This window comes from Molothrus ater, chromosome Z (assembly GCF_012460135.2).
Source record: "Molothrus ater isolate BHLD 08-10-18 breed brown headed cowbird chromosome Z, BPBGC_Mater_1.1, whole genome shotgun sequence".
Taxonomy (NCBI): Eukaryota; Metazoa; Chordata; class Aves; order Passeriformes; family Icteridae; genus Molothrus; species Molothrus ater.
Window position 1 is genome coordinate 61,261,364 of NC_050511.2, and position 12,481 is coordinate 61,273,844.

Genomic DNA, 12,481 nt, shown 5'->3' on the forward strand with positions numbered 1-12,481 from the left:
AGTGACTTAATCTTTAATAAGCTTAGAGCAAAAACAGAAGTCCAGACTGCACACACCAAAGGAAGTTCTCTTTTGGCTGAAGAGGTACACAAGAGAAATATTAAAGGTATTCTACATATCTAATTTATGTTAAGAAGGTTAAAGTCATTAGAATTTATAGTTTCATGTTTAAAAACTTGTCCTGATGAATGCTGGACTAAAACGATGGCTAATACCCAAGAAATATTTTCTTATGGTCCACGTTTCTCTTTTGCAATGTCTGTTTAAAAGGAGCAATTTGTATATATGGTAAAATAAAGTTGCTTTCTTCATTACCCTCCTCCTTCCATACATTAAATACAGTGTACAGTTTGTGTGAGCTCATTCCAGTCTTGCCTGCCTTACTTTGCTAATCCACCTCAACCTGTGCTTGATAGGATCAACGTCTTCTGATTTGCAAGTATAATTCAGTCTTCATCTCTCTGAGTCCTAGACATTTTGTGAACAAAGACTGAGGAGTATGCTATGTTACATAGCTGTTTTAAGCATATGGACTGTTTTCTTCCAGGCATTCAGCCCAGACTATGAAATGCACTTGGCTTTTGTTTTAACTATACTGGAACTCATGTACCTAAGGAATAAAACAACACTGCAGTAATTAATTCACTTCCTATTTACTACACAAGTTTAATAATTGTACTTTGCATGAGGCTTGCTTTACTGCAGAATTGCTTGCTGGAACTACTTTTTCATCTTCATCATCAGAAATTTACCTACAACTCTATTAATATGACACCCAGGAGAAAAAAACTGGCAAAAGCAAGCTGGAATTGTTCAAAAAATTAAAAACAGAATTATATCACAAACAAAAGAAGACTTCACCCCCTTTAAAGGTTTAAAAAAACTTCAGCAACAGAGTCAGACCATACATTTTTAAAATTTGTTCCCTTTGTTTTTATTGCTTTTGCAAGTAAAATTGATGTGAATTATTACATCTGATTTCTGCAAAGAAAAGGGAGGTGAAAGACTTGGGGGGGGGGGCAGGGGGGGAAGTGGAACCAAACAAACCAATCCTGCTTTTTGTTCTGTTCTCTCCTGCTGAAATTATAAGTAGTGTCGTCTGTTGAAAGAATGGGCATGGAGCTGACAGATTTATATAGTAAAGGTATTAATATAACAAAATGTTCCATGTAAATCTTACTTTAAAAGCTAAGAGATCTATCCTAAGATATCTTGAATTTCTAAGATGTTTGGTTCATTATCTTTCACCTGGTATCAGGATTTTCCTCTGGCTCTTGTTCAAAGCTAATCAATTATTGAAAAGAAAATAGCATTAAGAATGTGTCTGAAGTTTTTATTGCGCAGAAGCTAGTAGTGTCTTTACATACATAAGCAGCAGCTCTCAGTTGTTTGCTGTTTAATTTTTCACACTTATTTCAGCTGTACATGGTACTGCGGTTTGGGATTCTTATTCCCCCAGGGTCTACTACTAGTAATAATTCTATTATTATTAATATTAGTATTATTATTAATTTCCCTCTTTCTCCCCTCCTTCTCTACTGTAGCCAAGTCAGAGAGTCTATTGAGAAACAGAAAACTATCTGCTAAAAATTTGAAGTTTTGATTTATACTCGATTGTGTAGAGGCACTTGTGCTTAGCCAGAAACATTCATTTGAATTAAGCTATAAACGCTGTGTAAAAAGAACCGTACATCTTAATGTAGGTTCATGAATAAATTTAAGGGAGGGCAACTGCACTCTAAAGTTTTATGCTTCAAAACCCAGTATTTTTTGGTGTTTTGTGATCACTTGGTGCTTTTATAGTGTGATTGAAGCTTTAAACCTTGAACTAGAGGGGAGATAATTCCTGTGTTAAACCATTTGCAGTACAATTTCATTGCTGGATCTCTGGTGGAACAGAAGCTCCGTGGGGTTTTTTTTCTTTTAAGATGTTTAAAAAGGATAAAGGAAAATTGTACTCATTATTGAGTTTTCTGGTACATAACCAGGTCTCCTAGTTCCAGACCCTTTGATTATTTTCTTTAGTTGCTATCTTGTCTAGTCTAGTGTAATCTATTAATTTTTCATGGTAGGAGAGACAGCCCTGCATAAAGCTTGCAGAAATAACAAAGTGGAGAGATTGATTCAGCTTCTCTCTTTGCCGGGAATAGACATTAACGTTAAAGGTAAGTTATTAATTTTCTCTACAGAATTAAGAAATTAAGACACATAAAGAACTATATTAGTATCTGTTTGGTAACAAGTTTATATTTATACAATCTGAAGCTCTTTCTTTTGTAAGTAACACAAAGTGAGGACATTACAGCAAACATTAAGGTAAGATGAATTTATAACTGAAGTGTATTTTAACATCACATTTTCTACTGATTCTTAAAAATGCTGGTTTTTTTCAGATGTTTTTCAATAGAATTTCTTGTTTTGAAATCACAAGCTGCCATTCCAGCTGTAATGAGTACTAAAAAAGTAAAGTGTTTTCCTGTCTAATGAATGACATTATTAACATTTCAGTACTACTTCTGCTGTTTTAAAACTTCCCTTGATTTATAATTCAGATTATGCTGGCTGGACGCCTTTGCATGAAGCCTGTAACCATGGTAGCACAGTGTGTGTCCGTGAAATTCTGGAGCGTTGTCCTGAGGTAGACCTGCTCAGTCAAGTGGATGGGGTGACTCCTTTGCATGATGCACTGTCAAATGGACATATAGAAATTGGCAAGCTGCTACTTCAGCATGGGGGTGAGTGCATTTATGCTAAACTAGTTTAGGGGAATTATTCTCTGTTCTGAATCCATATGAAGTTCTCAGTGTTTTTCTTGATCGTTTTCTAAAATACAAAGTTATGAAATATTTTAAAACACTTTTAAGCCTAGCTGGTTTGTTTGCAGTAAAAATAATACTATTTTCACACTTACCTTGATCAGCTGAATATAAAATTAACCAGGATTTCCACGTTTTTCTAATATGTTAGTGTTTTTATCCTGCATTTTACACCATATGCATTGCAACTATATTCTCCACTAATGAAAATAAAGATTACCTAGTCACCAATCATGGCTAAGTATTTTCTATTGTTTTGATCTATTTTTACCACAACACAAACCCAGATTGGTTAAATCTCTCTATATTCATGTATTTCGCCATAATTTTTTTCAGCATTTGTGAAAATTGATGTGATGGTCTCTGAATACTATTAGTTGAAGAAAGTAATTGATATTGTAATTATGATAACTGCTGTTTAGGGATAATAGTGAGAGGGATGTCTTAGTATCTAAAAAAAGTATTTTGCCCCTTAGGCAAGCACACAATGTTTTAAACAATACTTTTTGTTTAGATTTGTATCCTGAAGTATGTACTGTACCAATGTATTTAATTTAGCATGTTCAAAAAAAACCCCAAATATACACTAAGAATCATCTTGGATAGCAACTCTTCCTTATTTAAATTAATTTACTAAAATGAGTGTTTGAAATATTTGTACCATTGCCCTCCTGTCTCACTGTAAACTGTGTTTTATGTGCCAAACCCAGATTTTTTCAGTAAAAATCATTCTGTGCTTAGTCATGAGGCAGAAGAGTGTATTTAGGCAGCCTATTAATTAAGGTAGAGAAACTAAATTTTAATAAATTCTTGCCATATGACCCTCTGTATTTACAGTCTTCTCCTGCCCCCTAAAGGCTGTATCTGTGTCTGTTGTGCAAGCACTAGATCATAATCAATACTTTCCTTCTGCAGTTCTGTCTCTGTTTACTGAGTCTCAGTTCTGTAGCTCCCAGGTGTTTTATATCTCTACTGTGCCATGTCACCTTGGCATCTAACACACCAAGCCAATACCTGGGCTCAGATCAATCAGCTGAAGTGATGCAATAGCAAATATTATAGTAAGCCCAGCTCCCCAACTGGAAAAGGGGAGCTTTCCAGAAAAATGCACACTGCACTAACAGATGTGCATTTTTCCTAGGCTGTTGTGAAGAGCAGGTAGTGGATGATCTTGTTATCGTAGGGGAAGAGCTCTACGTGCACTTGCATTCATCAAGGTTTTCTGGCAAGTGTAAGGCTGTGTGTGCCTTTGTCACATTCTGAGTTATGGCCTGTCAAGTAACTGACAAGCCCATGGTAGAAAGCATGTTAACTATTCAGTGTGAATTTATTTAGCTCAATAATTTAGAACACAGAAGTTAATGATCAGTAATAATAATAACAACAATAATAATACAGCTTTAATCTGAGCAAAATTAAAATATCTATTACTGAAACGAAATGTGGGAGTTCACCTTTTGTCATTAAAATGTATTTCTGAAGAAGCATTCATGTTAATATGGTATCATTACTTTAGCATAGTAATACAAATTTATGTAAGATTCCTGATGTGTTCCTATTTGAAAAACACTTGTAGTATCTTAACAGCCTTCATTTTTTCTTACTGATGCAGCCTTTATTAAACTTCCCAAGAGATGTGTAAGCTCTTTAAATATTAATAGGTCCCTTGTACTAATAAACAGGAAATACCAAAAGGATTTATTTGTTCAGACTAGTTCTGAACAAATAAACATGTCCTATTTACTTACTTTAAATCTATTTATTAGAGTGATTATGTTCTGTGTTTCAGAAATCTGTTAAGATCAAATTTTTAAACTCAGTTGCTGGGGAAGGCTTGGATTCCTACCCCAATAGTTTACTTTGCTGCACAGCATTAAGGCAAGATTGGCCACACCATCCAGAAAAGTAAAATAAAGACCATCATAGTAACATGCCTTTAATTTGAAGTCAATGTCAGTAAATAACCTAGTCTACAAAGTACTTAATAGAATTTTACAAAAGTAATAACATTATATTTTTGCCTACTCAATGCAAGTTAAGACAATACTGTAAAGAAATTGTTACAAAGGGTCTCTAAAGGTTCTATCTTGTGTTGCAAATGCATAAGTCATCAGTTACATTAACATAACTTGGTACAAAAAGGGAACTTAAACAAACACCGAGCTTCTGGCAGTAAGCAACCCAAAAATCTTGTTCAACTGCCAGTTCATCACAAAATGTGCTGTTGTTGTTAATGTTTGTGTTTTTCCTGAAGGGCCAGTCCTTCTAGAGCAAAGGAACTCCCATGAGAAACTGCCACTGGATTTCGTTGAGTCAGTCACAGCAAAGGAAGAACTTCTGAATCTTGTTTATCCAGGAGGGAGCATTGAAAACTTCTATGAATGCAGAGAACAAGATTTTTGTGATCAGAAGAAAGAACTGTGTTTGATTTCATTTACTAAGATGCTGATTAATTTTTGTTCTCTTTATAATTTGTCTACACCCCTGACTGTAACTCTGCGAGCAATAGCTTGTTCAAATATACTTCCAGTAATGGTTTGTGATACTTCTAAGATGAAAAATGCATTTTCTGGAGATTGGTTGGTAGATATGTATTTTAAAGAGCTAGAAACTTTCGGAAAACTACCACAGTTTCTTCAAGAAATATCTGAAGGCATGTTATTCTTCCCTGGTGAACAGGCAAAGGCCTTATTAGCAGTTCTGGAAACTATGGTAGAAGCATGTCAGTGCCTAAATCCTTCTAGCAGTTAAATTCCAAACAACCACATTGGCTGAATCTTGAGTGTTGCTACCTTCTACTTGCCTGACAGATCTGGATGTGTGTGATCTTAGGAATGTGCTATATCATTTATACTCTTTTAAACTGCCTTGCAAGTATTTTTAATGTTATTTTATGTTCCTTGTGCCATATTTCTCTTTGGTTTTCAGAGGCAGTGACCCTAAACTTAAAACAAGCAGTTGATTGTTTTATTTCCTGGGAAAGGCTTGTGTCTACATATTTTGTTATTCCTTAATAAAGCTAATGTTATAAATATGTCTTTAAATAAAAACATACAGAAATGCAAAGTCCTTCTATCCATTTTTGTCTTACTTAATAAAAACTAAATTATATTACGTAAATTGATTGCATGTTGCAAAATTCAAAAGAGAAGGCACTAAATATTTACAGAATGAATATTTAACATTTCCCATGTCTTTGATAGAATGCTCATACATTGTTCCTCATCAGCACTATGTTGCTTGTAGTCTCATTTATTTGTGCAGTGGCCAAGTGAAGGAGAATGGCTCGGACATTTGGGTGATCTGCAAAATTCCAGTGCGTACCACTTGCTGCTTCCCAGGTCAATGATGCTTTGAAGAACTGAATTCACCCTCAGCAAAACTTAGGCTGTCCTTGGCTCTACTCCAAATCGTACTGGCTTGCAGTGATTTGATAAAACCGTTACTCTGGCATGTAATGATCTGGTATCACTCCTGGGCCTGCTTCAAAGGAAGATGCAGGTGGAAGCAGTGGCAGAAATCTAGTTATGTTGGCAGAGGAATTTACAAAGGATAGAACAAGAGTTTAAGTATATACTGGACATCATACTCTGAAACTAAGAATGGATATCCTTAAAAATTATGCCCCACTTAATATGAAACTTTCATTCTCCATTCTGTGAGTACATGCAAACTATACATGATAAACCCTTTAAACTAATGCCCTAACCTAACAGTTTAGGATTGCATGCTACATATTTTATCAGACTTTTAAATTAATTAAGAAAAAGAGAAATTCCCATGCTGCTCTTAAAAAGGTATTGAAGGCAAGGCAGCTGAATTACCTAATTATTCTTATGGGTTTGGGGTTGTAGAAGAGTCAATCTTTTGGGAAGCCCTTACTGCTCATTTATACAGAAACAACTACAGTTCTTGCCCTGCATCTTTGTAGAGATCTAAGTAATTTCATACTAGGATCTGGAACAGAGACACTCAAACAGAAGTTTATTCCTTTCCCTTCCAAGCTAAGAGAAATCAGAGCTGCTTTAGAGTGAGGATATGTGATTTATTTTTTTTTCTAACAGATTCAGTAATAGATTACTTAGAAACTTAGCCTTTAAAAGCTAGGTAGGAATAAGCAACATTCCAAATTCCAGTTCTTCTGTAATAGCCATTTATATTTTTTTTTTAAAAGAAAAAAAAAAAAGAATGGGTGTGGAGAAGGAGCTGCTAAAGTAACTAATCTTGCTAGACTAGAAGGATTAAATTCCATTCATGTATCTGGCATGTGGCACATTAAAATTTCCATTTAGCCTTTCTGCAGCTGAGATCTTACAGCAATCCACAGAAGATGCTCAAACCAAGCTGACTTTGGAACCAGACCTTCCTTACAAATGTTCCATGCTTATTAATGATTATTATTATTTTTATACATGCAGGTAGAACAACCTGCTCTAATAGACTAAAGTGTCAATGCATGTTGGATTTGTTTCTGTCTGTGCACTTTTAATTTTTCTAAAGTAGGAAACATTAAAGAAACTTCTGTCATATATGAAATGGACTAATAAAACTTCAGTATTTCCTTTTGTAGGACAAAAAGAAATGTTATGTGTTTACTTGCTAAGGAGTGCAAAACCTAAGTTTACAATAGTAACATTTGCTTTTAGTCAATAATTTGATGCATAATTGTGAATTTTAAGTAAGTGGGACTCAGAGGAGCCTGAAAAAATTCTGGTGGGTCTTAAAAAACAAATCGTTTAGAATATTCAGAATTCAAATTCATTTTGGCCTGATGGTGATTCTGCTTATTTAGGCAAGATGTGCTTGCAATTATTTGTTATTATTTATATCATTTAGAAAGAAAAAAAATCCACATTAATCATTTAAAAAGTCATACTTTACTATTTAAAGTAATTTCAAGTACCTCCTTCCAAGATAATGTAGGTAACATATGCTAAATGAACATAATTAACATTGGAAAACAAAACAGTCAAAAGTTAGCAAATATGTGAATTATGTTCCAGAAGAAGCCCCAGCTAAAACACTGTCTGTGCACATCATCAGTCTTTGTATGGTAGCATAATTCTGTTCTAATATTCTCTTAGTTTAAGGATCATACATTCAAAGTTTTCCTGTTATTTCCCAGTTCTTGCAGTTCAGTTTTACATATACTCAAATTTGTAGACTTCATACCTTTGAAAAGTTTTAAGCATATCTGTCATATTTAACATAATAAGCTGTATCCAATTCATCAGAGTACCTGTTCTCTTTCAGTATAGCAAAACTTTCCTGTAAAAGTGATATCTATTAATGAGTGATTGTTTGCTTTTTAAAATCTCCCAGCATATGCAGGGTACCCTGTCTTAGCTAAAAGAACAAACAAAATCACCTTCGTCTCCAAATGCCCACATTTCACACACTGACATACTTCAGAAGCACAAAGGTATATCTTTCCATATACGATACGGAATATAATATACAAATATGATAAGGTATATGATTCCCTCAATCAATCCTATTTTTCCTAAGCCTTTAAAAAGTTTTTAATTATTTTTCACGTTCAGCATACAGGTGGAGAATATATGTACCAGATGATGATGCTGCAATGCTACTTCCCAGTCAGGTGAACAACAGAGGTCAGCAAACTTGACAGCAGCAAAACAAACGGTACAGGACACTGGGATACACGAGGCAGGAATTTTACTTGCACACGAAGATGTCGGTCAAAAAGTGCATTAAGCATTAATTCCAGTGTTGTATACTGTGTCCTGTCCCACTAGAAAACGGGCAGTGGGGGAGGATTCTTTCTGATAGATTTCTCAGACAAGAATAAAGGCGTAAATGCAACAATATTAGATCTGAGACCCATTTACCGATAAAGAAGAGTAAGCGTTCCTACAAAAGCGAGTTAGGAAAAGGAGCACAGAGGGAAACCGAAGACAGGCAGGGACAGCGCTACCACAAGAGCCCCGGCGCTCTGTCAGCGCCGACTTGGCAGAGGAGCGTGTGTGCCGCGAACCGCGGCGCGTTTGCACAGCTCCCGTGCCGGGCTGGGCGCGATTTCCGAACAGCAGCGGGCTGCGTGTCCCCCCCGTCGGCAGGGAACAGGCTCTCGTGGTCCGAGCGCATTCCTGGAGCACCGGCGGGTTCCCAGGTCGGGGCGCCGCGGCTGCGGGCGCGGCCGTGAGCAGGCGGCGGTGGTAGCAGCGTCAGGAGGCGGCCGGGGCCCCGGGGGCCGGGGCCGGGGGCCTGAGGCCGGGGGCCAAGGACAAGGGCCGGTGCCAGGGGCCGGGGGCCGGCGCTGCTGCAGGTCAGTGTTGCGGGCAGCGCAGGAAACACAGCGACTGTTAAAAATAGGTTAGAAACGTCTGTAAAATAGTTGATAATTGTTAAGTATGTACTTGTTACTCGGGAGAAGAGACCGACCCCCACCTGGCTACATGCTCCTGTCAGGCAGCTGTGGAGAGTGATAAGGTCACCCCGAGCCTCCTTTTCTCCAGGCTAAAGCCCTACACCTCCCGCAGCCACTCCTTACTTGACCTGTGCCCCAGACCTTTCCTTAGGCCCAGACCTTTCCCGTTGCCCTTCTCTGGACATGCTCCGACACTTCAACGTTTTTCTTGTCATGAGGGACCCAAAACAGAGCACAGTATTTCAAAAGTTGATGATGGGGATGAAACACGGTTTGGTACTTTCTGCAATACAGCGACTTAACTGCAGTCAGACTTGTAGATGGTACAGGGAGAGCTGCAGGATTACTGTTAGATTGTTTAAAGGGAGCTCAGACTCTGAGGTCTGAACCTCTTCTCTGTTATAACAAATTTTAAATGGTTATTGAAGCTGCAGCAATATTCAAATTTCTTATGCTAAATTTTGCTTCCATTTAAAATACACCAACAGCAAAACTTTTGAGGCCAGACTGATATTCTGACAGTACTTATTTGCCAGTGTGAGTGACCATTGTGAAATCAAGAAACACTCTGCAAAACTTCTTACAAACAATTTTTGATGTGATGTGCTTCCTATCTTGTGATACAGTAGGATGAAACAAAGAATATGTGACACAGTGAGAGGGACCAATTTTATTTTTATTTATGCCTCAACATATGTTATGAGCACCCAGTAAATTCAAAGGGATCCAGCTCCAGCTTATTTTCAGGTAACAGCAGACTTCCCTCTGTGATCATTTCAAGATCAGTTATTTTTCCCAAGTGAATAAATTTTAAAATCTGTCAAATAATTCAATTTTTAATCTGTTAAATGCATATAAAGTAATTGCAATCATCCAATTGTTATATATAAAGATCCTTTGAAATTCCTAAATTTGTCATAATATTTATTAGGATTATGAAATTATGCATTTTTAGGAAAACAGCTCTAAAAAAAATTTTGTAAAATATTCATCTCTGTGCTCATATTCACATAAAGAATTGCACCTGATTTATCAACCAAACTTGTAATCTTGAAGGGGAAAAAAAGGAAAAAAGGATTCTGATTGGTCTCAGAAGCTGGTTTAGGTCAGGCTATCAATAAATACTATTATAATAGCATATTTTGGGCATCTGAGTAAATAAAAAATGCCTTTTTTAAAAAAATGGATGAGCTCAGTAGACTGTCCAGCAAGCAGGCACCGAACTCCTGTAGAAAAGATGAAGCAATAAAGCTGCAGAGCTCCAGTAACAATATCTACACAGACATCTGTGAAACAGTGTTTGGAGACCACAATTAAATTGATCCAAAAATAATTAGAAGTATTAAGAAGTATTACATCTATCTCCCTCTAGCTGATGATAATATACATTTTTTTAAAAGGGAAATTAGACTATTTTGATGATTTTCAACAACATCAGGAAGTACTTTCTATTCATATTCAAATACACTGCTGGCTGGAAAGGGAACAAAAGGAAGAAGAGAGCCCAAGTTCAAGTCCAGCTAAGAAACTGAGATCCTGTTTCGGAGTTCTTTCAGCGCAAATTTATTTAGTCTTTTGGAAGAACTATCTAACTGATGCTGGAAATTTGCCAATAATCTTGAATGTAGCAGAAATGAAAAAAAAAACCAGTCAAAGAGTGAACATTCAGCCTATACCAGTTGTTAAGAGTACTGACACAGAAGAGTTTAGCTCTTGTGTTTTTCAAGGCCCAAGCTGATGTTCCAGGTAGTGGAACAGCCATCCAGTGGTTCTTTACACCACTGCCAGCTCACAGGCCTGCCTTGGTGTGTTTGGGGGAGTGTGATTATTTAATTTGGTGGGTAATTAACCTGCCAAACATCCCCATATTTATATTTTGACCATAATCCACCATACTGCAGGGGCTGTGCCTGCTTGGCCTGCTTGATCACAGTGCATGTTCCACAGTTATGGGTCATCTGGGAAATGGTGTCCATCATTAAATCCACCCCATAGTTAAGCCACAAGCCCATCTGCATTGTTACATCTCTTCCCCGCTGGCCTGAGGCATCATGAGCCCACCAACCAGCAATAATTCACCCTTATGCTGCCAGATCCACCTGAGGCACTTTAATCTTGGCAGCCCAATCCACCTGTCCATTCTTCAAATGCTCTTCAGTAGCCAAACTCCTGGGTACAGGTGCATCTACACTACATACTTTTACAGCCAGCTTCTCTACCTGGGTAGATGTCTTGCCAGAATTCAGCAGCCTGGTCCAGCCACCCCTGCAGGGCATTTACTTCCATCCAAAAGTCAGTGCAGAGGTGCAGCACTGGCCATTTCTCTCATTCAGCAATATCTAAAGCCAGCTGGATGGCTTTCAGCTCTGCGACCTGACTTGATGCACCTTGTTGCTCCATAGCATTTGTGACATGCCATGTAGAACTCCATACAGCAGCTTTTTGTTTTCCATGTAGCCCTGCAACATGGCAGGAACCATCAGTATCATTTTTCCTGGTATCTGAATATATGGAGGGACTACCACAGCATATGTCACCTTCTCTTCCTATGATGATCTGAAATTTTCACCTTCAGGCCACTTCACAATGACTTCGAAGATCCTTGATTGTGGTTTCATGTTTGACCGAACTGTATGATTGGTGCAATCCCCTTACTCTCTGTGGCATCAGTGCCACGATGTGTGGAAGGGTCTTCTCCTTTGCACATCCAGCCCAGCACTGGCAATCAGGGTGCCAGGAGAAGCTGTGCTTTGGTGCCAAACACTTCTGAAGTAGCTTGAACCCCTTCAGAAGCTGCCAGAATCTCTTTTATTTAGTTGGGGTGTGGGCCTCAGATCCTTTGTATCCCAGACTCCAGAATCCAAGAGCTCATCCTCTAGTCTCCTCAGTTATTCTTCCAGAGACTCCAGGAAGGACAATTCTCCCCATCTGGAGTGCAGAGCCATTTTTCACATCTTTGCTGTCCTGACTGGCCCCAGGGCTACTGCATCAACAGTGTTCCTGTTTGATTTGTTTAAAAGCTTGTCACTTAAATCATTCTGGGTCACATGACAAAGAGGGTTTGCAAACTGACTGTAATCAGGAATATGCATCTTCCAGAAACCCACAGCACCTAGGAAAGCCTGTTTCCTATTTGGTGGTTGGTGAGGATACAGCTGTAACTTTATTGATCACATTGGAATCTGATGTCTCCATCTTGCCATTTTACTCCTACAAACTGAATTTCCTGGACACATCCCTTGACCCTGCTATGGTTTATGGCAAAATTATTCAG

At 37.8% G+C, this 12,481-nt stretch overlaps 1 protein-coding gene across 2 annotated transcripts in view; it reads left to right on the forward strand.

Moving 5' to 3' along the window:
• Nucleotides 1-5,882, forward strand: part of SLF1 (SMC5-SMC6 complex localization factor 1) — a 34,324-nt gene extending 28,442 nt beyond the window's left edge. For both annotated transcript variants that reach the window (XM_036402549.2, XM_036402548.2), the window contains exons 15-18: nt 3-106; nt 2,073-2,165; nt 2,553-2,735; nt 5,071-5,882. In XM_036402549.2, coding sequence (XP_036258442.1) covers nt 3-106; nt 2,073-2,165; nt 2,553-2,735; nt 5,071-5,567 — 877 coding nt within the window. In that variant the 3' untranslated portion in view covers nt 5,568-5,882. The remainder of the gene's footprint in view (nt 1-2; nt 107-2,072; nt 2,166-2,552; nt 2,736-5,070) is intronic.
• The last annotated feature ends 6,599 nt before the right edge of the window (nt 5,883-12,481 follow it).